The 27,584-nt window shown below is 36.4% G+C and overlaps 1 protein-coding gene across 2 annotated transcripts in view; it reads left to right on the top strand.

The window, feature by feature from the left end:
• CFAP299 (cilia and flagella associated protein 299) overlaps positions 1–27,584 on the top strand; it is a gene marked incomplete at both ends in the record, with an annotated part of 547,340 nt that overhangs the window by 194,974 nt on the left and 324,782 nt on the right. For both annotated transcript variants that reach the window (XM_079774105.1, XM_079774104.1), the window contains one exon: positions 16,417–16,507. In XM_079774105.1, the coding sequence (XP_079630231.1) occupies positions 16,417–16,507 (91 nt within the window). The remainder of the gene's footprint in view (positions 1–16,416; positions 16,508–27,584) is intronic.

The raw sequence follows: 27,584 nt of genomic DNA, 5'->3' as shown, positions 1-27,584 counted from the left end.
GCCGACCACTGGTCTAAATGGACAGTTTAAGATTAGCCTATTTGGGTCGCCCATACATCTCCTCAAAAGGGACTCAATATTTAAATGTCAAAGTATATAACCCAAAATTTTGTTATACCAGCTATCTCTGTTTCTCTGTTTGATTTTCCATCAGACGATGGTAATGATAATCATAATGATAACAAAAAGAGTTTTATCTGCTGAGCACCTTTTATGTGCCAGATGATGTGCTAACGGCCTCCTTGCATGAATTATCTCAAATCCCACAACAACCCTATGGATTATGTACTATTGTTATTGATGGTATTTTAAAAATTCTAGATTTCTTCTGGGATGCCAAGAATTACTAAAAGGCAGTGATCAGACATTTTTGTTAATGTTGCATTTGCCCAATGTTTTTTACTTTTTTTTTTTTTAACTTGGATGTGACATCAATGAAAGTGAGTTCACCTTGTACATAGTTCAGTCTTATAGACAAAGATAATTAAAAAACTTGGATTCTTCTTGTTATTAAATTAAGAAAGCTAACAAAACATAGGAACAGTTAGAAAGAAAAATACATTTGTTAAATGAAGAATAAACTGGAAAGAACATAGGTGTGACTAAAAGCCATGCACAATGCTTTAGGAGGAATAGGAGATAAAAAGAAGAAAAACATTAAAAATTACATAGAATGAAGTGTTCAAAAGGACGTGAAAGTAATGTTATATATATACATGAGCCCAGCAACTGAATGGCAGAATGACCACAATGGCCGGTCGACCAGTCACTATGACACACACTGACCACCGGGGGGCAGGCACTCAATGCAGGTCAGTGTGCTCCCACAGTGGGAGCACCACTCGACTGACCGGCATGAGTGGTGCTCCCGCAGCGGCCAATCCCTGCAGGCCACACCCTCCCACTAGTGCACGAATCCGTGTACCAGGCCTCTAGTAGAAGATAAAGACTGTATGACAGGATAAAGAACATGGATATCATACATATACAATACTGTACTATTCACTGGGGAAGAAAAAACAAAGCAATAACACAAAATGAAAATTAAGCATTAAACTCCAAGGAAACTGAAATAAAAGGCTTGAAATTATACATTAGAAAGTCATAGTAACTATCTGGGAAAAAATATAGAATAGCCAACAATAAGACATGGATTAGAAAAATGAAATTTAAGGGTGGGGGAAAGGATTCTGGGAACATAGGCAAAAAGGCCAGATTTATAAGGGAAAGAAACTTGATTGTCATGAGATTTTTCAGTGTTTTATGCCAGCAAATAATAGAGTAATATTTAAGGGACTCAAAGAAAATATAGCCCAAGGATTTTATATCAAGCCAAACTAAACTTTGTGAATAAAGGCTGCAAACACACCATCACGAGTACGCAAGAACTCAGGGAATATTGTTCCCATGAGCCTTTCTGAGGAATTAACTAGAGAACACACTTCAGAACACCAAAATGACCAGGAAGACATAAACCAAAGGACTTGTGGTAAACACCAAATATATATTTATCTGTAACACTAAGAATAAATGGAACATGAGGGAGACAACATAGTATGAAATTATTATATGCACTGACAACACAGATAAAGTGACTATCAAAAAAGGGAAAGTATAGGAAAATAGAGTAAGTTCAGTAAAAGGTATGTTGTTTTAAGTTAAATGTTTAGGTATAAGAAAGAGTGGGAGGGAAAATGCTGCTAGTTAATTTCAATATATTTCTTAGTAGGAACAAGGAATATTAACTTACAAAAGGGAGAGAACAAGAGTTTTATATAAAGGTCTTCATATAAAGATCTTCATATATTGCCGAAACCGGTTTGTCTCAGTGGATAGAGCGTCGGCCTGCGGACTAAAAGGTCCCAGGTTCGATTCCGGTCAAGGGCACGTATCTTGGTTGCGGGCACATCCCCAATAGGGGGTGTGCAAGAGGCAGCTGATAGATGTCTCTCTCTCATCGATGTTTCTAACTCTCTATCCCTCTCCCTACCTCTCTGTAAAAAATCAATAAAATATAAAGATCTTCATATAAAGGTAATAATTTGAATAAAATACTAACCTTCCTTAATGCCAGAAAATATATAAAGAAAGAGATTTGACAGAGTAGTAACTCTGTAATTTCATAGTAAAAAACTGTGTGTGTTTGTGTGTGTGTGTGCGCATGAGGCAATATGAATTAATATGTCACATAAAGCCATATGATAAAAACTAAGGCCAAATTTATTAATCACATCAATATATGTAAATGAACACTCATAAAAACAAAATGTTCCATATTTCATATAAAGTCATCTAAATTAAAGAAATACAGAAATGTAAAAATAAATAAATAAAAGAACATAAGTATTCTAGACAAGAGAGGAAGAGTTAACAATTTTGATATTTAACAAATTAGTATTCAAAAAAGCATTAATGGACAACAAAGGACAAATTTTAATTATTTTTTAAAATATATTTTATTGATTTTTTTTTTACAGAGAGGAAGGAAGAGGGAGAGTTAGAAACATCGATGAGAGAGAAACATCAATCAGCTGCCTCCTGCACACCCCCTATTGGGGATGTGCCTGCAACCAAGGTACATGCCCTTGACCGGAATCGAACCTGGGACCCTTCAGTCCGCAGGCCGACGCTCTATCCACTGAGCCAAACTGGTTAGGGCAATATATGAGGTATTACTTAGAGTATTTCAGAACACTGAAAAAGAAGGAAAGATTCCAAATTCATTTCATGAAGTGTTTAACATCTGTTTTCAAATCTTATAAAGTTTATACCTAAATAAGACATATGACTAGTCTTGCTTTTGAATATGCTACAAAAATATTAAATAAAATCCAACAATACATTGAAAATAATACATCATGATAAAGTGCAGTTCATCTTAAGAATTCAAGGGTGATTCAACAGAGGGAGACAAGAAACAATATAATCCATCATGTAAGTAGCGCTAAAGAGAAAAATCTTGATAATTTCTCTTGTGGTTATTTTATTGTTACAAATCAAATCACCCTAAAACTCAGTGGTTGAAAATAATAATCATCCTTTATTTATTTGCTCATGATTTTTCAGTTTGAGCAGTTCTTGCTGGGGATAAGTTATTATTTTATGTGGTATCTTTTGGGGCTAGAATATCCAAGAAGGCTTCTTCAGTTGCATGTATTTTCTGTTGGGATGGCTGAAATAATTGGGGGCTGGCCCAACACCCCTCTTTCTTCATGAGAACTTTCCATGTAGCTAGCTTCGGCTTCCACATAACATTACAGATTCAGGATAGCTGTGTTTCTTACATGGTAGGTGGCTTCCCCAAAGACCAAAAGTAGAAGCCTTCAGGCTTTTTAAATGTCACCCTTTAATGTCACTTCTGCCATATAATATAGGTCAAAGAGAGGAGAAGTCAATCCCACCTCTTAAAGAGGAGAGCAAAACTCACTTTACAAAATAACATGTGAGATGGAAGATATTGTTAAAATCATCTTTAGAAACATAAGCCATGACATTTAGAAATAATCCTGGTAAATGATGATCAGTGTTTTGTTTTGTTTTTTTGTTTTTTATGTGTGTGTGTGTGTGTATGTTTTGGAACTAGACAACTTAATTATAAAATTTATTTGGAAAAAGCAAACAAGTATATCCACAAAAAATCTTGGAACTAATTTGACCAGATATTAAAACATATAACTTCTATAGTCAAGATAGATTGGTACTGATACATGAACAGACAAAGCAGAAAATAGAAAACAGAAATAGACTCAAGTATATAAGGAAATTCACTATGAAGAATTATAAAGACATCTCCTCAAATCAGTGTCGAAAACAAAAATGGAGTTTTAAATAATTACTGTTGGGACAGCTGAATAGCCAAGTAGAAATGTTAAATTGCATCAATTTATCAGACAGAACATCAGGGTAAATTCCAAGGAATTCAAGATATAAATGTTAAAACAAATAAAAAAAGGAACCTTTAAAGTTCTAGAAGAAAATGTGCATGAATTCCTTTATAATTTTTAAATGATTCAAAGTCCATAGTTAGTAAGTGTAAGATTGGTCATTTTAATAACATAAAAATGAAACAGTGTCTTGGTAAAATGGCCTATAAGCAATGTATAGTGCCAAATGAAAATCTGCTAAAAAAATTTACAACATGTATCACTTCTCTATATTAGGAAGGAGCTAAATTTTTTCATGTTTAAAGAAGAAAATATAAAAGAGGCCAGCAATATTATTTTAAAATAGGTATTAGTGTTCACAGAAAAAGAAATGTAAATAGTCTGAACATATGAAAATATGTTCACTTTTGTTTTTAATATGATAAATACAAAAGTACACTGAGCTACAGTTTCTCACCTATCAGATCAGCAAAAATGGAATAGCTTTGTACCATACTTTGTTGATGAGACTGTGGAGAAACTAGCATGCTTATAAACTGTGGGGAGGACTGCAAAATGGCCCAAACTCACTGAAGGGGAATTTGATAATATTTAACAAATATTCCTGCACTCATTGACCAAGAATTCAATATCTAGGAATTTATTTTAAAAATATATTGGCAAAAATATGAAATGACCTATACACAAAGCTATATACTAAAACTAATATATGTGATAGCAAACAACAGGGAACAACTGAAATGACCATTAGTAGCTAAGTGACTAAATTATGATATATTTCTACTATGCAACACAAAAGTAGTGAAAATGTCTCTTACTACTATGGCATAATTCCCTGAATATAATGCTAAGTGAAAAAGCAAGTTTGAGATAAATGTGTATAGGATGCTACTATTTCCATAAATAAGTGCATAACTAACTAGCTAGATGATGGATAGGTAGATATGCTTATACTAAATATAATAGTTTAAAAAAGCAATATAAGGCAAATTCTTTTTATAAATGGCCTATATTAAAGGGAAGGAATCTATACTAATAAAGGGTAATATGCAAATTGGTCAGGACACCCTCACAGTAACCATCAAACATAAGGCTGCGTGGGGCGACCAGGCCAGTAGAGGGGGGCAGTGAAGGGTGGCCAGGTCGGCAGGGGGGTAGTTGGGGGCTACCAGGCTGGTGGGGGGGGCAGTTAGGGGCAATCAGGCAGGCAGGCAGGTAAGCAGTTAGGAGCCAGCGGTCCTGGATTGTGAGAGGGAAGTCCATCTGCTGGTTTAGGCCTGATCCCTGGGGTCAGGCCTAAACCAAATGTCGGACATCCCCCGAGGGGTCCTGGATTGGAGAGGGTGCAGGCTGGGCTAAGGGGACCCCCCATACATGAATTTCATGCACCGGGCCTCTAGTCTATAATAATCTAAATAATAAAAGCATAATATGCTAATTAGACCGGACGTCCTTCCAGACTACCTTCTGGATGAAGCCGGGGCTGCGAGGGAAGCCTGGGTCCTGAGTGCCTGCCTGCGGCTGGAGGGAATCTGGTGTTGGCAGCCAGGGGAAGGAAGGCCTACTTTTGCACAAATTTCATGCATCGGGCCTCTAGTAGAATAGAGAAGAGGGAACTGAGGGAGATAAAAGCTAGACTTCTTTAAATCTCTAAATCATAGATTTGATTTTAGAATTCTATAAATATTTTATATAATTATACATTGAAATTTAAAATATATCAAAAATTGGAATAAAATCAACAAATGAGCCTAATTGTTCATATAGCTGGTATCCTATCTATAAAGAAAGGTCCTTTTCCAGATTTAGTGACTTTAAAACAGAGTAACTTGGCCATACATCCTAAGGGGAAAAAAAAAATCTGCAAAGAGTCTTAAAGTGTTTCCAATAAATTTATTGTTGATGATAATATTGGCAATTTTATTTTGAGAGTATATTTGTGATAAAGCAAGGGATTTATGATCTTGGTGTTTTTGAACCTCAGGATTTTTTTTTTTGATGAAGGGAGATTGTGGTTGTCAGGAGAATGCATCTCCTGTAGGAATTGTGATTAAGTGAGGGCCCCGTCAGATGCTCTTTGAAACCTATTGTAAGTTTGTCCCCAGGCCACACCTCCCATGGGCTTCTTTTCCCCCGTGACTGAATGTGGCAGGGATATTAAGATGGATCCATTTCAGGGAGCCATAACTCTATTGGCTAGCTTTGTTTCAAGGGCCTTCCAAACAGTCTTCTTTAGGCATCTTTCTGCCCAAAGTCCCACAACAATACGCCTCTTCCTCCATGTAGTCCCTCCCCTCATCTGCCTACTCTTCTGCTCTGAGCACTCAGGTGCCCATCATTCCTGATGCATGACAATCCCCACAGTTACTGAGAAATGCAGTGTGCTTCTGCTTTGACTGCTTTTCTCTGGTGAGGAGTTGCTCCCTGGAATTTCATGGTATCACATTCTCTTCCTCCTTATATAGATCCTTTCAAAAGTTAACTGAAAATACACACATAGAGACGAGGTGGATAGAGACTTTGAGCCTGGATACCCTCACCTTTCTAAAGCCACATCTGCTTGCAGTGGTTCTCCACCTTTCTAATGCCGCGGCCCTTTAATACAGTTCCTCATGTTGTGGTGACCCCCAGCCATAAAATTATTTTCGTTGCTACTTCATAACTGTAATTTTGCTACTGTTAATGAATCATAATGTAAATATCTGTGTTTTCCGATGGTCTTAGGCTCTACAGCAGCGGTTCTCAACCTGTGTGTCGCTGCTAGCAGGGTTGCCTAAGACCATTGGAAAACACAGATATTTAAGTTACGAAGTAGCAACGAAAATAATTTTATGGTTGGGGGTCACCACAACATGAGGAACTGTATTAAAGGGTCGCGGCATTAGAAAGGTTGAGAACCACTGGCTTAGGGTGTTAGGCATGACCCACCTCAATGTGCTGTGGAGCAGTAAGGCTGGTTCCCACAGACAGAGAGAACTTTGGAGGCAAGCATATCAAACCCACAGTTCCTTTCCTTGCTTTTTATTTTCTTATTGGCTTGCACTGTATAAATATAAACCAGAAGATCAGGAAGTATATTTCAAATCAGATAAAAGACTTAGCTGCCTTCCAGAAGAGAGTAAAAGTTACATTTTAATGTGTTTTCAGAATAAAATCGAACACATTCAGAGATTAAGAACATTTATTTCCTCTCTAAGCAACCTTTTTCACCCCTCAAAATGTGAGAACATCTTAACCTACGATATTTAAGAATCAACTGAAAATATATGCCAAATGAACACAAAAACTCAGAGTTCAGAGACATCTTCTCACACAGAAGCCAACCCATTTTGTCCCCTCAAAGTTCTCCTCCAGGGGGGAGGGGGGTGGAATTTGCCTGATGGGAGAGACCACAGTTTCCAGGACTCCCACGTGGGTTTCCTTTAAAATAGAAAAGAAAAGAAACAGCTGTCCAGTGTGCATGTTAGCACTCTGAGTCTTTCTTGTGTGTGCTTCTGACAGTTGAAGTTTTTTCCCAGAGATGCTGATAGCTTTCCTGAACATTTGATAATTTAAACACTATTTCACATAGAAAAGGGTGGGGAAAGTGGGGCCATTTATCTTCTCAATGGAAATTTGATCCTCATTCCTTCTTACCAACAAATGAATCTAATTTCTCAAGTAGTGTTCTTTTCTGAGAGTTATTAGAATATAAATTGATGACCTCCTGGAAATTCCATGGAAATCACAGTATGTAGTGTGAGAGTTTCTAAACCATAAATCTCTCTAAAAGTAATCCTGATGGACCTGACTCCTAAGGAACATTGTTTCAATCACTTTTTTTTTTAAAGGAAAAAAAGAAAGGCCACCTAGAATAGCTTACAAGACAAAACATGAGACTCAAATACCACACATTGGATTTACCTTCATGATTTTCTCCTCTTAGATTTTTAAAATATCCCCCAGATATTTAAGGTAGATTCTCCTACTGAATTTATGCTCAGGGAAAAAACAAAACAAAACTTGAAATTGTTCTCTGATTGCTTTTTTTCATCTATCCAATTTCTGATATTCATCGAGCTTTCAGAGGACAGGCAATTCAGACATAAAAAGGATGTACATTCAAAACATAAAAATAATTGGTACTGCAAATTAAAAACATGTTGACAGATTAATACACACACACTGAGCTGCTTGATATTAAGAAGCTCTAAAATATAATGTATTGGAAATGTGAGGAGCAAAAGGAACTTCCATGTTCTGATAGTGGGGGTGTAATTGGTTCAACCATTTTGGAAACAAGTTGGCATTATTTTGTAAAGTTGAAGTTACAAATATCCTATAACACAGCTATCCCATTGCTAGCTACAGACCTTCGAGAAATTTATTCTGAGGATACATGTAATGGAAATTCTAGCAGCATGTTTATAATAGACCCAGATGAGAAACAATCAGAGGTCTATAACAATAGAAAGGAGAAATACAAGAGAATACAGTGAAAATGAGGTACAGCCATTTGAGGCAAATCCTTATGGTCTAAGTCATTTGGGTATTTCTGTCAGCTGGCTTGAAATCATTTGCACCTTGCTAAGAGCTGGGGAGAAACAAATAGATGACCTCGGTACCATAATAGTCTATCTCAAGAGGTGAAAACTTGTTAATTTTCTCAAATGTGAAATTGCTCAAAGTTGTACAAAAGAGTTGATAAGGCAAGCGAGACAGAATATGGCAAGAAAAATAAAATGTGAGAAATGAGTTCTGAAGGGAGGAGCATGCTATAGGCAGAATTGTGTCCCCCACCCCCAAATTCATATGTTGAAACTCATAATCCCCAGTGTGATGTTATTTGAAAATGGGCCTTTGGAAGGTAATTTTGTTTAGGTGAGATTATGATGCTGGGGCCCTCACAATAGGATTAGTGCCATATGAGAAGAGACACCAGAAAGCTTGTTCTTGCTCTCTCTCTGCCCTGTGAGGACACAGTGAGAAGATCGCCATCTGCAAGCCAAGAAGAGAGTTCTCACTAGAAACAGACTGTGCTGATACCCAGCTTTGGACTTACAGTCTCCAGAACTGTTGTGTAAAGCCATACAATCTTCAGTATTTTTTTTTAATGGTAGGTTAACCTGACTAATACAGAGCAAATATACAAGAATACATTAAGAAAAGCTTTACCTGCCTTTTTGAAAGGAGGGACAGGCTCTGCTTTGTAAACTATATGTGTAGAGTCAGCAACTGTTTCCAACTGTCATAATTGATGCAATGTATTCTTATGGTCCAAGGCAGGTATAAAATCTGAATTGTAATAAACTATTCTTAATGATTTTAAATATACAAGAATACATTAAGAACATCCAGGCTGATGTTCTTCCATGAATGTGAATATTTCAATGCCTGTTTTATTATGTGTGTATTGTTCTTATTTCTGTAGCTAAAGAACTCTAGAAAGCAAAAGGAAAAGAAAAGTGCAGACTTACCAGTGTCAGAGATATTTATAAAACATTTTATTTGGGGGAAAATAAGATTATTTTCTTTCTAATTTATGGAAAGGACAAAACAAAAAAGGTACTGTGTTGTCCTGGAGAAAATCATTATACAAGATCATCTCTCTCTGACAAACCATCAGGTGTTCTACATCAAAGTACTATAAGAACATATCTTCCATAGTTAACGCTCAAATTAATTGTTTAAACATACATACATTGTTTTATATAAAATTATATTTTTATCAAACTTGCAAACAATTTTCCAATTGGGCCTCTAAAAACTCAAATTTATATTATTTGAGACCAAATAAATACAGATACATATAAATTGTTTTGTCAGTAAACTTATCATAGGACATAAGGCCATTTCTGTCTGAAAACTGATTTCTCATAGATAAGTGTGCTTGTATCTTAAGAAGATAACACCATAGAGTTTTTATAATAAACTTTTACTCATCAAGTATTTATTACTTTACTCTCCACTAAATTTTTTCAAACTGAGTAGATAAAAACATCACTTTATCTGAGGCACAAAGAGGTTGAAGTATATATTCAAACAAGTGCTAATGAGTAGAATGTAAACTCTAGAACTGTGAATTTTAGGCTACATCTGAGTTCACTGGCTTTAAAAGAAATCAACATTCACTCTGAACAGACCAGCTGATCAGAATTTCAGTCTAGACTTGAATGGTGATTTGAACAGTGATTATGGCTGATTAGCTTTCCATAGAGGTCTCAAGACCAGACTCTGATAACTCCCAGGAGCACTCCCAAGGTGAAGATTGCATACCTATCCTCACCCCTGATCCTGCCACCAGGTTTCTTCTCCCCAGTGCATTCTCATTGCTTTCCTGATGTGAAAATATGTTATATAGATATGATGTTTTGATATATTGTGAGGCTTCACTATGGAAGAATAAAGCCTTGGGAATGATGATGTCTAGATTAAAGACTGAATTCCTGCTGATTACAATAATCTTTAAAGTAAAAATAAACATATCCTCCTTTAGGGCTTGATTTGAGGATAATTGAAATTGTTTCAAAATACAGCATAGAGACTAGTACATAGACTTCCAAATAGATAAAAAAGTATTGTGTTAAAATAGATATAATCTCAGATTTGATGTAGTGATTATTCAGAAATTGCTTATTGGAATACATCACAATGATGAATCAAACCTTCCTATTAGAATACTCACAATCATACATTTAAAATACTAAGGTGATTAATGTCCTAAGTATTTAATGACAGACTTTATTATATTTAAAATAAGTGAACTCTTATGAAAATAATTCTTGATAATAAGCTTCTATCTTAACAGTTTTCCTTTTTTTTTTTTCTGAGAGCATGATCATTTTAAATCTTTCCCCTTAAATGTTAGTCTGGTAAAGAAACTATGTGTGGGACACAAACAATGTAATTAAATCATAAAACCAGTAGCCTAGTTGTTGAGGATTGGAAATATATTTATAGTCTCTCATGTAGGATTATATAAACATGTTTAGCTAATGATTAAGCAAGGTTGTTAAAAATTAACTCATCCATGTAACTTTTACCCCATTTTGAAAGTGGTGGAGTGTGAACAACAAAGCTGAGTATTTGTCTTTATAAAATGTATAACCCTAAGATTTTGTAACAGACCTACTTCACTTCATGAGGAAGTAACTCTTTTCGTAATATTTATTTAGGCAAGGTTTCTCAAGTCAGTGTTAAATAAATCTAGTTAAGTAAGAGTAATGCATGTTAAAGATTTAAGAATTCCTAACCACACACTCTACATTAACTTTATTTTCTAATATTTCCCCTTGCTGAAAAGTTTCAGGTTCTCAGATGCAGAATGGTATAATAATTGATTACTTATATAACTTTTTTACTATGCTGCAAATAGTTAAGGGGTTATAGATTTAACCTTTTTATTTCCAATGTATGTAACAAAATACTTTTATCTTCCTCATCGATGTTATATGGAATAATGTAAGTCTGTGTATGTAAGACTTGAGTAGTAGTAAAAGAGGAACAGTATATTCTTAAAGTATTGTCAGTATAATGTCACATTTCTTAGACTGGTTATAAATTAATATGATTGGCGATTGATGATAGAGCATGATCATTTTCAATTACAAGTTTTACTGCTGCTAGGGACTTAGAAATTGTTGAGCCCATCAGAAGAATGTAGTGAGTTGGTAAATAAACAGGTATTAAAGACGGATGTCCCATCTTATATTTCAGTTTAATTCCCATTATTTCATGTTTCCATTTAAAATTTTTAACTTTATGGCTATTTTAAAAATAACTAATTTTAGTTATGTAAGTAATATAGTCTCCTGGGGAATCCTTACAATATTACAGATAAGGTTCAAGTCCACTTTGATTACCAAGTCAATTCCACAACAGCACCATTTTTTGAAGGGTGAGCAAATTTCACATGGTGAATGTACCTGCTTAGATTAGATTTAGTTAAAAATACTAGAAATAAACAAAAGCACAGTAGCTGAAACAAAATTTAAACTCTTTTCAGTCCTGTATTCCAGAAATGCATATGGTGTCAATCAAGGACTGGTTGATGCTTCGAGGTGTCGGGAATCCACTATTATCCATAATAGCGACCTCCAATTTAAGTCAAGGTGGCAGCTGGAGCAACAGTCATTATATTGCATTCTAACTCTAGGAAGAAGGGTACCCTTCCCTTTTAAGTACACTTCCTAGAAGTTATAAATCATTTTCACTAAGATACCATTGTGGAAAAGTTAGTCATATGGACATAAATAGCTGCAAGGCAGGATAGGAAATGTAGTCTTTATTCCAGAAAGCTACATGTCCAGATAAAAAAAATGGAACTTCCATTTTCATGAAAGAAAGAAAAACAGGGTCTGTTGTAGTCCAGAGGCAGCAAGAATTCTACTGCTTTTACTTCCTTTTCCTCTTTTGCCAGATATTTCTTAAAAACCTCAGCCATTGGTGAGTGAGCCAGGCCTGGCAGCATAGTAGGAGTTTCTTCCCTATTAGTGAATGGTACTTAGAAATCTGTTCGTTTGGCTTTTCATGTCTAATATCCCTGGGGATGATTTTGACCTTCCCCTAATAAATGATTCCCAGGAACAATAACAACAATGCAATGAAACAGTAAGCTACAAATTATGTAATGAAGTGAAGAACCAAATAATGCTATATATGTTTTTATGGGTACACAAACATATATATGTAAACTGTAGAAAATAACCTTGGTGGATGCATGCAAAGCTGATATTGATGGTTACCTTTGGTGTTATGGGATTGTGGTTGGTGATAAAATTGGACTTTAACTTATCTGCAACGTTCTAAAGATTTACAATAAAACAAGGTGTGTTTGGAGGTGGGGTGGGTAAGGGATTGATTTGCTCTATGGAAACCTTTAAGAACTCTGAAGTATCTTAACTGAATAACCACTGTATCAGTTTTGGTTTTGTTTGTGAGCAGTAGAAGCCAATTCTTATGAACTGAATAAAAAAAGGAATTTATTGGAGGAGCACCGATTATCACAGGTTTGAAGAAAAAGTTGGATGGGAAGGCTGTGTAGTAGGAATGAAGGCCAGTAGCTTTTTATCCTGAGTCTCTGAAGCTGTATATTCTCATAAAGTAAAGTAACATTGGTCAAGCTGAGTCATATTCATTAGCTGAGGTTTAGGGATTAAGAGCTGTGAGTAAGCAGTTACCTTGATTGACTGTTCTACTAAGTTATAGAATGTGGGAAGGAGCATTGCCCAAATAAATATAAGGGTTCTATTACCAATAAAAATGGAGGGATGTTGGGGTGGCAAAAAACAACAGGTGTCTACCACTGTCAGAGAAGACCACATACCAAAGTATATTTTATTCTTCCAACCATAATTTTAGATTGTTTTAGGTCTTTAAGGGAACATTGTGTTTGAGGGGTATAATTAGTTATTTTTATTTTCACACGGGTCTTTATTTGGTTATATTGCAATGAACCACATTATTTAACAAGTTTCTGTACTTTTAAATTTCACTCAAGAAGTGTTTTCCTTATTCATCTTGTTTACTTAGCTAACTACTATCAAGTAAGGGGTACATAGACTATATATAAATATTGCTACTCTGCCTTGAGCAGGATTATGCTTTCCCATCCCATTGATTTCAGGCTTGGCTATGGCACTTACTTTGGGCAATACAATTTGAGTGGGAGTGACTGACATGTTTCTATCTTTTTTTTTAAATATATTTTATTGATTTTTTACAGAGAGGAAGGGAGAGGGATAGAGAGCTAGAAACATCGATGAGAGAGAAACATCGACCAGCTGCCTCCTGCACACCCCCTACCGGGGATGTGCCCGCAACCAATGTACATGCCCTTGACCGGAATCGAACCGGGGACCTTTCAGTCCGCAGACCGACGCTCTATCCTCTGAGCCAAACCGGTTTCGGCTGACATGTTTCTCTTACAAGCAATTGTTCTAAGGGCCAGTGTGTGGCCAGATCCTCTTTTTCCCTCCACACACTAATCATAGATGTGTCAGATAAAGGCTATTTTATTAGCCTATCTGAACATTCCTCCAAGTTAAAGAGCCACAGTCAACCTGCTATTGATGCAGAGCATTATTGAGAAACAAGTCTTTGTAACTGTCAACCAGTGAGGTTTGGACCATTTGTTACTATAGCATAACCTAACCAGTCCTGACTGATGCACTTGTAAAACTAATTCTCTGTACAAACTTCACAGAGAATTTCTAACTGATTCTGGTTTGAAATGTAGACCATAAGCAGAAAATCAGGTAGAAACTGACCAAGTGATGAGGTTATCCTGTGAGCAATGAAGACACAATATGTTTTTTTGGCGCCAAGTAACTGACAACATAAATTTGATATCTTAGAGATTTAATATCAAAACAGTGTATGGGTATATTGTAATATGGATGACTCACTTTTGCACAGAACAATGAGTTGAAAAACGTCTCAAATATCTGATTCTCTTCATTGGTACCGATTTTTATGTGTAGTCAGAGGTTTGGGTTATTAGTTGGTATTAACACCAAACTAAGGCATGTAAAGCTAAAAACAAAACAAACTAAAGCTGACAAGTTATGATCAATGTAAAGTGTTGCATTTCTAGATCAACAAAATAATTAGTAAGTTACATATTGTACATGTCTATATTGAGTTAATGAAAGCTGATAGCCATTTCTCTTTAATTCTTCACAAAAAGAAATAACCAGGTCCATTTTAGCTCTTAAATATTTTTCACACACCTATCCCTTCCTATCCTTACCACCACCACCACTTTCAATCAGGTCTGCATCTCAGTAAGGCTTAGTAACAGCCCCCTAACTAATCCTTCTAGTGTAACTGTCCTCCAGGCTATATTTCTCATAGCTACTGAATATTCTTTCTAAAACACAAACTTGACATTTTAAATTCCTTGCATAAGATCTTCGTGGTTCAGCATCTTCTGGAAGACAAGGTTCACTGTCCTTAAAGTAGCTTCCAGGCCTTTGTGGAAGGGCAGCATACCCTGTGGTTATGAGAATGAGCTCTAGAACCAGACCGCCTAGGTTTGAATACAGGTTCTGCTCCTGCCAGCTGTGTGGCCTTAACTAAATGCTTACAGCAGTATGTCTTTCAAAATGTTAGCTTTCATTAATATTACGTAGTTTCTCCCTCACTTCCCTCACTTACTTTCTGACTGCTTTGTGATTACTTAGGGGCTCCCTGCAGTTTTGTGTGTCTATTTTTTCTTTCCTTTGTAGTTACTGATACCACTCTTTCTCTGCTACCCCCCTTCCTGCCCCAACCTGGCTAATTTTGTCTCATCTTTTTTAAAAAAAATACATTTTCATTGATTTCAGAGAGGAAGGGAGAGGAAGAGACAGATAGAAACATCAATGATGAAAGAGAATCATCAATTGGCTGCCTCTTGCATGCCTCACATTGGGGATCGAGCCTGAAACCCAGGCATGTGTCCTGACCAGGAATCAAACCGTGATCTCCTGGTTCACAGGTCTACGCTCAGTCACTGAGCCACACTGGCTTGGTGTGTCTCATCTTTTAGCATTTAGTTTAATAGTTACTTTAAAGTTTAAGATTAAGTGACTTTTGCTTGAATAGGTAGTATATATCTCTTAACTCCTCTGATACATATGCATATCTCTATTATAGTTATCTCATAGTGTGACATTATAATGTTTATGTATCCGGCACCTCTATGAGACCACAGGCACTGTGAGCACAGGAATTATGAATTATATTTCTCTCATTCATCTTAGTGTCTGTCATAATTCCTGGTACATAGTAGTCAAATAACAAAAAGATTTGTTGAATATCTGGGAACCTGCGATATAAGGGAAGGATTGTTATGTTGTAAATCACTCTTGGACTCACTCTTCATTATGTGGTTCAGTGCTGCTGGATTCAGACTTTTGTGATAAATTTCCTTTAAAATTTACTTCTAGAGAAAGACATTTCTATCTTACATTCTTAATGCTTCTGTTTATATGACAGAGATAATTCAACCTAGTTTTCTTTCTTGCCTTGATTATCTTTATCATAGAGCTAAACTTAATACTCAGTTCCAGTGACTGAATTGGCTTAGGTGTGTAGTATTTTAATTTTCTTATAGTGAATAAATAAAGTGTACTTACATTATAATAAATATAAAATTACTGTAGTTAAAAATAAAATTATTGTGGTTACCATGTGAAGTGTAAATGTATTGCCTTTTCATGTTGTGACAAAAAAAAATGAAAAGAGCATATAAATGAAATTCACTGTATCTGGCATGAGTAATGATGAGAGAGAATCATGCCCATAATATACATGATATGGGCATGTATATTACTTGTAGACTTCATTGCAATTACTCATAAATGAAGGCTATAACTGTATGAAATTAAATTGAGAAATCTAGATTATAATAATTGTGTCTGGGTTATAATGACTATATATAACATGTTTATATAGTATTAGTATTATAAGAAAATTCTCATTTGAATGAAGAAGCATAATTTTTGTCCCCAGAGTGTTCTAAATATATTTGTTATCTAATATATTATAATCGGAGACCTGCTTTTTCTAGGACATTAACAAGTGCTGGTAAAAACCTGCAAGAAAATTTTCTGAAAGCTCTGGCAGTGAGAGAAGAAGACAATCGCAATGGGAAAGTGAGCGTGAGTACATTCATCCAACAAGTAAAAAATGTGTACACGAATGGCATAGTTAGTATATAACATACAGTTAGTTAATAAGAGAACTTTTAATATCTTCCCCAAAGGTAATCCATGAGGGCTATAATATGGCTTTTTATTATTTATGTATTATAGGCATATATGTAGAACATTTTTATTCTAATTTATATCTGTCCAAGTAGCCAAATTGTGAAAAAAAAAAGATTCTATACATCTATTGCAGATAAAATACCTATACTTGGCAGACGGTTGTCACCCCCAACTCTGTGTTAATCCTTCATTGAAATTCCCTACTGCTTTTCTGCTCAACCACCTAGTAGGCTTCTCCAAGTCATATCATCCACTGGTTCCCATGTTGTGCCCCCACCTACTTGATTTCATGTTACCTCTAGAAGATAGTCCTAGAGTCTGCCCCATAGTCCCACCTTGGGGGCTGTGATAGAAACCATGTAATGAGTGACATGATTTTGAATAATTCAAGGAGAACATGCTCTTGCTTTATTAAAACATTTGCCAGTTTCAAATATGTCAAGTTGCTAATATTATTTAGAATATGTATTTACTTTTATTCATTGTTAATATATTAATGATAAGTCTTCTAAGAGTCTTAAAATGCTCTAAGTCAAGAATATGGTTGTATGCTGAAACTGTTATAAGTGACTTACAGAAAAATAATCATAGTAGCATGATGAAACATTTAGAGCAACGGGAAAAATATATGTGAATATGGAGGTCTGGTTTACCAAAGTGTTCCCACTAAAAAAGTTGGAATTTTTCTTAGGACCCTTGAAAATATTACATACAGAAAAAATTGTCAAGCTACTTTACAAAGAAAAACATTGTGTCTTAGCTATATAATTGTATAGAATTAATCTGGACTTGAAATCTGGGAAAGCTTCTTGAAAGAAGAGGGCTGAGTGAGGTTTAAACATGTGAAGTTGGAAATATAGTCAGAGACTGGACTCTGGAGAGCCTTGTAATCACAATAGAAAAATTTGGAATTTATCTAACTCTAAATAGTAAGATAAGCCAGAAAGATGAGAAGAAAGGCAGAAAAATGTAGTGTCACAGGAATCCATGATAATGACTATCAAGAGGGAGCAAATGATCATTAATGATTAAGCAGGATAAGGACTGAAAAAAAATCTATGGTGTTTGGCAATATATATATATATATATATATATATATATATATATATATATATATATATATTTTTTTTTTTTTTTGAAAATCTAGTCAGGGATGTAAAGTACAGCATAGGGAATATAGCAAAAAATATTATAACAACTATGTATGCTATCAGGTGGGTACTAGAAATGTTGGAGTGTTCCCCTCATAAGTTATATAAATGTCTAATCACTATATTATACATCTGAAACTGATTCAATATTGTATATCAACTGTAATTGAAAAGTTAAAATAATTTTTAAAAATTATTATTATTTTTTTATTTTTGTTAATCCTCACCTGAGGATATTTTTTTCCCATTGCTTTTCAGAGAAAGTAGAAGGAAGGGAGGGGCAGAGAGAGAGGGAGAAACAGGATGAAAGAAAGAAACATCAGTGTGAGAGAGACATATCGACTGGTTGCCTTTCACACACGTCCCAACCATGGGTGGGGAGTGAATCTGCAACCCAATGCATGCCTTTGACCAAGAACTGAACCCGCTAACCTTAAGTGGGAAGGCCGGCACTCTAACCATGGGGCAACACTGGCCAGGGCAGTTAAAATAATTTTTAAAAAGTATTTGACAAGTACAAATTCCATTCATAATAAGGATGGAAATCAGATTCTATAGGTTTGAAAAAAAAAATGGTTCATGTTAGACACTAGTACCAACAAGTGCAAACAGCTTTAGCGAGTGTAAACCCGTGGGGGTTTTTTTTGTTGTTGTTTGTTTGTTTGTTTTACCACAATAGTATACTTCCTATCTAGTTCTCCTAAATATAAGTCAAATCACTTCACTTTTCACCATTTCAACTATAATTTAATTGATTAAAATCCCTATTATATCTTAAATAAATTACTATAACAGCCTCCTAAATGATATACTTATGCATTTTCTTGCTCAACTTTCACCCATTTTTCAATCACTCAACAGATATTTCTTGTGCACCTGCTGGAGCACTGCAGATTTTATGACCTTAAAGAGTTTATATTCTAGAAAGGAAGACAGAAAACAAGTAAGCGAAATAAACGTGGAACAATTGATTTCAGCTCTGAAAAGATGCTTTGGAGAACATTAAATTAGAAAATGAAATAGAGAGTCATTGAATTGTGTATTTCGTTGCTTTAACTACTGTATACAGAAAAATCACTTTGAGGAGGTAACATCTGATAGGACTTGAATGGAGAAGATAGCCATGGAATTTGAAGGGAGAAACACCTTACACTGATAAATATTTTAGAGGAATGGTGTATTAAACTCTCCTAAGATAAAAGAAATCATGGCATATTCAAGAGATGGTAAGAAGACCAGAATGGCCGAAACCGGTTTGGCTCAGTGGATAGAGCATCAGCCTGCGGACTCAAGGGTCCCGGGTTCGATTCCGGTCAAGGGCATGTACCTTGGTTGCGGGCACATCCCCAGTGGGGAGTGTGCAGGAGGCAGCTGATCGATGTTTCTCTCTCATTGATGTTTCTAACTCTCTATCCCTCTCTCTTCCTCTCTGTAAAAAATCAATAAAATATATGTAAAAAAAAGAAGACCAGAATGGCTGGAATATAGTTATTGAAGGGAATGATAAAGACAGATGCAATCAGAGAGGGGTCAGCAGCCAGATCTTATAGGTTCTAAGAAATTTTGATTCTGTTATTTAAATTTAATTTTTATATTTATTATTTTATTATTGTAATAGAGAGTCAATGGATGGTCTTAAGTGAAGAAGTGACCTGATCTTGTTTACACTGCCAAAAGATTGATCTCCCAGCTGCCAGGTGGGACTGAGATGTAGGAAAGAGAATTAGAGCAGAGGCAGGAGAAGTTAGAAAGCTCTTGTAATCAGCCAGCAAGAGATGATGTTTAAAACAGGATGGTAATGGTTGAAATAGAAGGAAACATCATGTCTATGTTTTGGAAGAAGATCAGACAGGACTCACTGATGGATTGCATATGAAATATTAAAGAGGACATCAGGATGATTTTTAGGTTTTGGCTTGAACAAGCAGGTGGATGGATGATGGTGACACTTTGGCAGGGGAACTCTGGAGGAGTGCTGATTTTAGGAATCAATAATGAAATACTTCTGCTTTGGCTATATTATTTTTTGATGCCTATTTGATATCCAAGTGAAGAAGTTGATTGGTCATTTACATATATTGGTCTGGACCCTAGGGGAGAAGTCTTGGTTGGAATATAAATCTAAATAGAAAGTTCTCATTGTCTAAATGGTAAAGTCATGGACTTGCAAAAGTTTACTAGGCAGAGAATATAGGTAAAAAGGTTGAAGTCCTATGAAAAATCTTTAGGACATTCCAACATTTCGAGATCTGGAATGTGTGGAAGAGACAGACAACGATACTGGGAAGTAGTAGGTATGAGGAAAATCAAATGAGAGTGATGCTACAAATATGGGAAAAGAAAAAAATTCAAAAGAATGAATGCTCAGCATCTCAAATGCTGCCGACAGGTTAAGTATGATGATATGCAGTTTCCCATGGCTGCCATAACCACTTACCACAAACTGGGTGGTTTAAAACAAAGGAAATTTATTGTCTCACAGTTCTGGAGTCTAGAAGTGGGAAATCAATGTGTCAGCAGAACCATGCTCTCTCCGAAGGACCTAGGAGAGAATCGGTCCTATGCTTTTGCCTTAGCTTTGCCAGCAATCACTGGGATTTTTTGGTTTATAGAAACATCATTCTCATCTCTGCCTCCATCATTACATGGCATTCTCCCTGTGCATTTGGGTGTCAGTCTTCTGCTCTTAAAAAGAAGAGCATATTGGATGACCGCCCCCCCCCCAAAATTTTTGAATAAGAATCAATCTTAATTTTATTACATGTACAAAGAGCTATTTCCAAATAAGTTTATATTCACAGGTTCCAGGAGTTAAGACCTCAACATCTCTTTTGGGGTTACACAATTCAACCCACCAAAATTGATTTGCTATTGTTTATGGCTCGATAAACCATGGTGAGTGGATGGATGTGGTTAAATGTTCCATTGGAGTAGGTAGAGAAAACAAAAAAAATGTTTAAATGAAGATAAGGAGAAGCAATTATTTTTGAGGAATTTTGCAATGAAGTGTAGCTTAAACACTGTGCAACAGCTGGTGTAGGGCTTGGACTCCAGGAAGTTGTTTTGTTGTGTTTTAAGAAGGACTCATATTAGCCTGTGTCTTCCATTAATGAGAATGATCAAGTAGACAGAGAGGTATTGATGGTATAGGAGAGAAAGGGAAAGCTTTATGGAGAGAATTCCTTAAAAGGAGGGTGGGATCCAGAGCACTGTGAAAGGGTTTGCCTTTGAGGGAAAGAGAAGCTTCTAGTGTGATTGCAGCTGGAGAGAAGAAGGTGATAGGCACTTCTGCTAAGTAGGCTGGTGGATCTGGATTTGGAAAGATGAGATAGCTCAGTGGCAAGTTTATATCTATTTTCAATGCATTGTCCCTTCAAATGTTTAAATACATCCTCATGATTTTTTTTTAACCCCCAGAGAAGGCCCTAAATTTAACTTTTATTCAGAATGCTAAATAGTTACCATCTAATGTTGGGTGTATAGTCACTGATTGGGAAACTGGAATCTTGTCCGTCTCATAGCTTGCTAATTTTAAATATAATATACTAGAGGCCCGGTGCATGAAATTTGTGCACAGGGGCAGGAGGGTGTTTCTCAGCCCAGCCTGTACCCTCTTCAATCTGGAACCCCTCGAGGGATGTCCGACTGCCCGTTTAGGCCCAATTCATGAGATCAGGCCTAAACGGGCAGTCGGACATCCCTCTCGCAATCCAGGACTGATGGCTCCCAACTGTTCACCTGCCTGATTGCCCCTAACTGCCCTTCCCTGCAGGCCTGGTCCCCCCCAACTGCTCTCCCCTGCAGGCTGGTTGCTCCTAACTGCCCTCGCCTGCTGGCCTTATCACCCACAACTGCCCTCCCCTACCAGCCATCTTGTGGTGGCCATCTTGTATTCACCTGGGGGCAACCATCTTTGACCACTTGGGGGTGGCCATCTTGTGTATTGGAGTGATGGTCAATTTGCATATTACTCTTTTATTAGATAGGATAGCCATTTTAATGGCCTTTGAATTTGGTGTATTATTATAATCAGCAGAATACACATCTTTGTATCAAAGGCAGCATTTCAAGCTTAATTTTCTATTTCCTACTCTTGTATCAAAACCGACCCCAAGTGGTTTTATAGTAAACTATAACACAATACAACATATTTTAGAAAGATCTAATTATTAGGATCATAATCTTACATAAAAGCCATTTACTAAATGGATATGCCTTTTTTAAAGCAGTCCTATCAAATATGCAATATTCATGAAATTTGAATTTATATTAATTTGCTGTCAGCAAAAATTATATGTGAAATTTATGAGGTCCAAACTCTCCAAGGGAAGTGACTATTTCCTAAGCACTAGGGCTTCTCTACATAATGTGTGAGTGCCAAATAAGTGGAGAACTTCTACCCAGAGGCACATTCGCTGCTCTTTTTAATTCATCTCATTAAGAATACATGCTAAAAAGATTATGATATGGTTTCAGAACTGACGTAGTTGACCTGCGTGACCAATAAGGCTTGAAGGACTAATTCAATAATATTCCCAGGTAATGTTCTTTAAATGTAGCTAGGAAATTAGAAGATTAGATTTAGTCTCCCGCACATAGTGTTTTTAATTTTATATTTTAAGTGAAGTTGCAAATGCTATTTTGTGTAATTGAATCTTGTTCTAGATGTCCTCTTTCTCCCTAATTGCAAAATTAATTTATTAGTTTTCTCCATTAGCCTTAAATTTATTCTGCTATGGAGCCTGACACTCTAGAAAATAGTACTCCTCTCTGTTCCCATCCCCTCTGGTCCCTCCCCATATTTTAACTGGCTAAGCTATAGGATTATTTGCTTATTAATATGATTCCCACAAAGCTACTGCTTGGACATGTAGTCTCAGGCTATGCCCTGGGAGGGAACAGGGTTTCATAAAAATTTTAAAAGCTTACATAACTGCTACTCAAAGAATAAACATTCTTGAAAATGTACTTCCTTAAAACTTTCAGTGGTTCAAAGGGTCAGTTGTCATAGATAGTGTTTAGATTAAATTATGTTTTAAAAGAACTTGTAACTAATTCAGAGTTAACCCAATTTAATATAAGAATCAGTATTACTTAATGAATACCTCTGAATTTCATATACAGGGTGAGGCAAACGTAGGTTCATAGTTGTGGGTACATGAAATAGTTTATTCTTGTATTATTATTTATTAATCATTGTATTATTTTTCATGTTAACAACTATAAAACTACTTTTGCCCAACCCTATATAATAAATAGTATATATAAGTATGTATTCATATATGTCTATGTATTAATATACACTGAGTGGCTAGATTATTATGATCTCTGAACACATAATAATCTGGCCACTCAGTGTATATCCTATATAATAAAAGGCTAATATGCAAATTGTCCCCTTGACCAGGAGTTCGACCAGCAGGCAGGCCGGCCAACACCCATGTCCCCTCCCCCTGGCCAGGCTGGCCGGACCCCACCCATGCACCAATTGATGCACCGGGCCTCTAATACACTCACACACACACACACACACACACACACACACACTGAGTGGCCAGATTATTATGCGTTCAGAGATCATAATAATCTGGCCACTCAGTGTATGTACTTATTAATACATACATATATAAGCATTATATATACACACATCTACATTTCTTTCTTTACATCCTTTTGGAAATACTGTTTTAAATGACTATGATGTTCTATGCATTCAGTTCAGACAAAATATTGAGCCTTCAGTGCAATGCATGTACAAAAATATTTAAAAGGATTATGTAGTACTTCAAATGATAGGCATGATGAGTTTTTTCCTAATAATATAACTACTTAATTTTATTTTAAGTGTTAATCATTCATGTATGAATGCATTTCTATCTCATGACTCATGTATTTCATATTTTAAAATTCTTTAAATACTAAAATGATTAGCCATTTTCTTCTCATTTGCAAGCAGATTTATTGTTTTCTGACTGTTCATGCCATGAAGTTTTCAACACTACCACCACAGTTAGGCATTCATTAAGTGTATGTTTGTGACAAGTGCTTGGAAAAGCACATTAAACAGGTCTGGTTCTAGATATCCAGAAATTCATCCAGGAAGTAGATTTTCAAAAATTTTTATTCTTTGAGTAGCAGCTATGTGAGCTTATAAAATATCAGTGTTGCAAATCACAGCACTGCAGGTATATATCAGAAAATTCACAGAGAACTGAGTGCATTGTGTTAATAAATGAGATATTGCAAAATGCATTTTCTCGTGAAAATGTCAAAAAGATTGAGTATTTAAATGAAGCTGAGGTTAAGAATATTTTTTTTCTTGCAACTTCCAGAAATGTCTTAATAGAAATGGTACAAAGGATGCTTGAATGAAGATGTAACATCTTGAGAACATTTCATGTCTATGATAGAGACTAAGGAAAATTTTAGAGGCCAATATGTGGTGACTGTATGATGAAAAGACTACATAGAAGATTATTCTTAACCTCAGCTTCATTTAAATACTTCATTTAAATACCAGTAGGTGGGCAGTGAGGGGTGACCAGGCCAGCAGCAGGGGGGGGGGCAGTTGGGGTGACCAGGCCAGTAGCGGGGGGGGGGGCAGTTGGAGGTGACCAGGCCTGCAGGGGGTAAGTTGTGGTTGACCAGGCCAGCAGGGGGGACAGTGGGGGTGACCAGGCCAGGAGGGGGGCAGTTGGATGCAACCAGGCCAGCAGGGGGGCAGTGAGGGGGACCAGGTCAGCGGGGGAGCAGTTAAGGGCAACCAGGCCAGTGGGGGGGGGTCTGTTGGGGCAACCAGGCCGGAAGCTGGGGGCAGATGGGGTCGATCAGGCTGGCAGGGAGGGGGCAGTTAGGGGTGTTCAGGCAGGTAGGTGAGCAGTTAGGAGCCAGCAGTCCTGGATTGTGAGAGGGATGTCCGACTGCCGGTTTCGGGCCTAAACTGGCAGTCAGACATCCCCCGAGGGGTTCTGGATTGGAGAGGATGCAGCCTGGGCAGAACCCCCCTCCCCGCCCCATGCATGAATTTCATGCATTGGGCCTCTAGTAGATAATAAAAGGCTGGATAAAGAAATGATTGAATGAATAGTGGGGAAAAGATGGATTTGAGTAATTGAGGAGATAATTGCAAACTGTATTCTTGTTTTGATGTAGGAAATGGAGAGAAGGAATATTTGGGGGATTCAATATTATAATTTAATTAATGGGAAGAGAAGTGTGATTTTGGCTTTAGAAGATTTAGTGTGGTTCAGTAGTTAAGAGCATAGAAGTTGGAGGTAAATGGTAACTAGGCTCAAGTTCCAGATTCACAATTTAGCCCATATTACAGATCACAAGAAGACTATACAAGTTTTGTAAGCCATAATGTCCTGCTCTGTAATGTAGGGATTAAGAGTACTCTCATGTTAATATTGAGTATTTAATAGAAAATGTAGATTAAACACTTGACATACTACATGATGCATGACAAGTATTTAATAAATAATATGATTTCTGCACTAAAATAATTATAACATTAATAGAGCTGTAATTGTGAATAAAGTAGAAGTTTAGAAAATATGCAATACTTTTATTGATAACTTTTTAAAAATATGTTTTTATTAATTTTAGAGAGATAGGAAGGGAGGGGGAGAGAGAGAGAGAGGTGAGACATTTATCTGCTGCCTCCTGCACACCCCATACTGGGGATTAAGCCCAAAACCCAGGCATGTGCCCTGTTCTGGAAAGGAACTGGCAAACTTTTGGTATATGAGACAATGCTTAACCACACAAGCCAGGGCTTTTATTGATAATTTTTAAGTGGAGCATTGAATAGTTTTGAGTCTTCCTTTAGAAAAGATGGCTGAATGGGTTCCCTGAGACAATGAGATACTTATAGATTTTATTAGGGATCTAAAAATTATTGGTCATTGGCAAGAAATCATAGCAACTAGAATATTAAGGAAAAAAAACACTTTATGTTATGAAATTTTTATGTTATGGGAAACCACATTCCATTTTACTAATGTTCTGCTCTGTGCAAACCACTTTGTTATTGCCATAAACAAAGATGGAAAAGACATGGGCCCTTCCCATAGTGTTTCTAAGGTAGTATGATTATGTAACTCTTTTGAGTGGTAGGGTGGGGTGGGTGAAGTTGTTATTTTTCAGATGGTAGCAAACTAAGAGTCCAGATTTATTGAATGGAAAAAAACAAAAATAAAATATTCCCTTCCTAATCAGAGACTCATGAGGATTGTAATGAAAGGTCACATGCTGTTCTGGGCTGGGAAAGTGGAACCTGTTGACACTTATTTTCCCACTGAATGTTGACTATGTAAACAGTTACATGGCTGACTACTTTGGGCTTTGAAATATGCATTATTGAAGCTGGTATAAAAGCACTGCTTAGGCTTTTTCTTCAGTCATTCAAAGAAACCACTGTGCGTGGGTCAGGAAAACCTATGAATTAGGCAGTTCCTAATATACCCATTTCCTGTGTTGAAATCTCTATGAAACATAAGATTGCGTTGTATATGACCAGCAACATTGTGCTGACATGATCATTTCCCTCCTTGCTATTTTTCAACTTCTATAAAATGTTCCCTTTTAAGAAAATGAAGGTATTATACAGATGTTTGTTTCCTTTTTAATGGAATCCATGCTTGTCCACTAATAAACCCTTATGGAAATGATATGACTCATACAATCTTACCTTCATTTTAAACAAATTACATCAATGTTTGTGGAAAATAAAATGTACATCAACTTCCATTTCGCTAAAAACATATATTTGAGTAGATCTTTATTTTTTTTTACTTCCTGGTTAAAAATATGATACAGAGGCAGTGAGAAATTCTGTAGAGGGGAGTTTATGGAATCATATTAATCTGAGTTTGATTCTTGGATTTTCCACTTACAACGAGCTAACTACAAGTTCCTCAACTCTGCAGAGTCTGAGTTTCCCTATCCACAATATGGGGTTAATAGCCATCATACAGCTAAGATATTTTTAGGATAAAATTATGTCATGTTTAAAGCACAGATAAGCCTAATTCCTAGTAGGTGTTCAATAACTTATAAATATGCTCTGCTAGGTCCGGTTTTCTAGAAGCATAGCCTAAGATGCAGATTTTAGGGCAAGTGATTTAGTGAGAAAGTCCTCCCATGTGAAAGAAATCTGCTCTGGGCATGAGGGACGCATAATAGTATAGAAGACAGACTGATTCCGTTCATGCTTCAGAGCTCCCTGTGTGAGCAGGTGGTTTCAGTGGAAAGCTAGCCTCAGCCCGATCACCCAGGGAGCTTTGGAGCATGAATTGTATCAGTTTGTTCTGCCTTGAGGCAAGGGGGATGTGCTTATACACACTCTTCTGCACCTTTCCCGCCTCCATCAATTAATCATCAGCTGCCACAGGGGTTGAGGGAACAGGGAGTACAGTGACTCCTGTCAGCTAAGGGCAGTCCTTTCTGAGGAGAGTGCAGGTGTGAACCATTAGCCTTTAGCACCTGCAGCACCTGGAGTCGCATACCAGCCTGGGAAAGGGGATCTAGGAGGGATACCACCACCATGCACCGAAGATACAAAAGCTTAGTTTTTGCCATCTTTGAAAGATATGAGTGTCACACTTTCAATAATGTATTCTTATGTAGACAGAAGTATTTTTAAGATATTTAAATGAATCAATCATTTTTGTCTGAAGTTTAATTATTTCTTTAGTATCTTGTTTTATCAGTCATTTCTATATGAAAGTTTATTTCTTTAGTGTCCCGTTTTCATGGTCACTTGAAGTAATGTATTACACTGCAAAGACAGCTTCATTTACAAATAATCAGAAGCC

The sequence above is a fragment of the Cnephaeus nilssonii genome (genome assembly GCF_951640355.1).
Source record: "Cnephaeus nilssonii genome assembly, chromosome: 1".
Classification (NCBI taxonomy): Eukaryota; Metazoa; Chordata; class Mammalia; order Chiroptera; family Vespertilionidae; genus Cnephaeus; species Cnephaeus nilssonii.
Note: the sequence above shows the minus strand (reverse complement) of the source record. Positions and strands in the feature narration are given on the sequence as shown.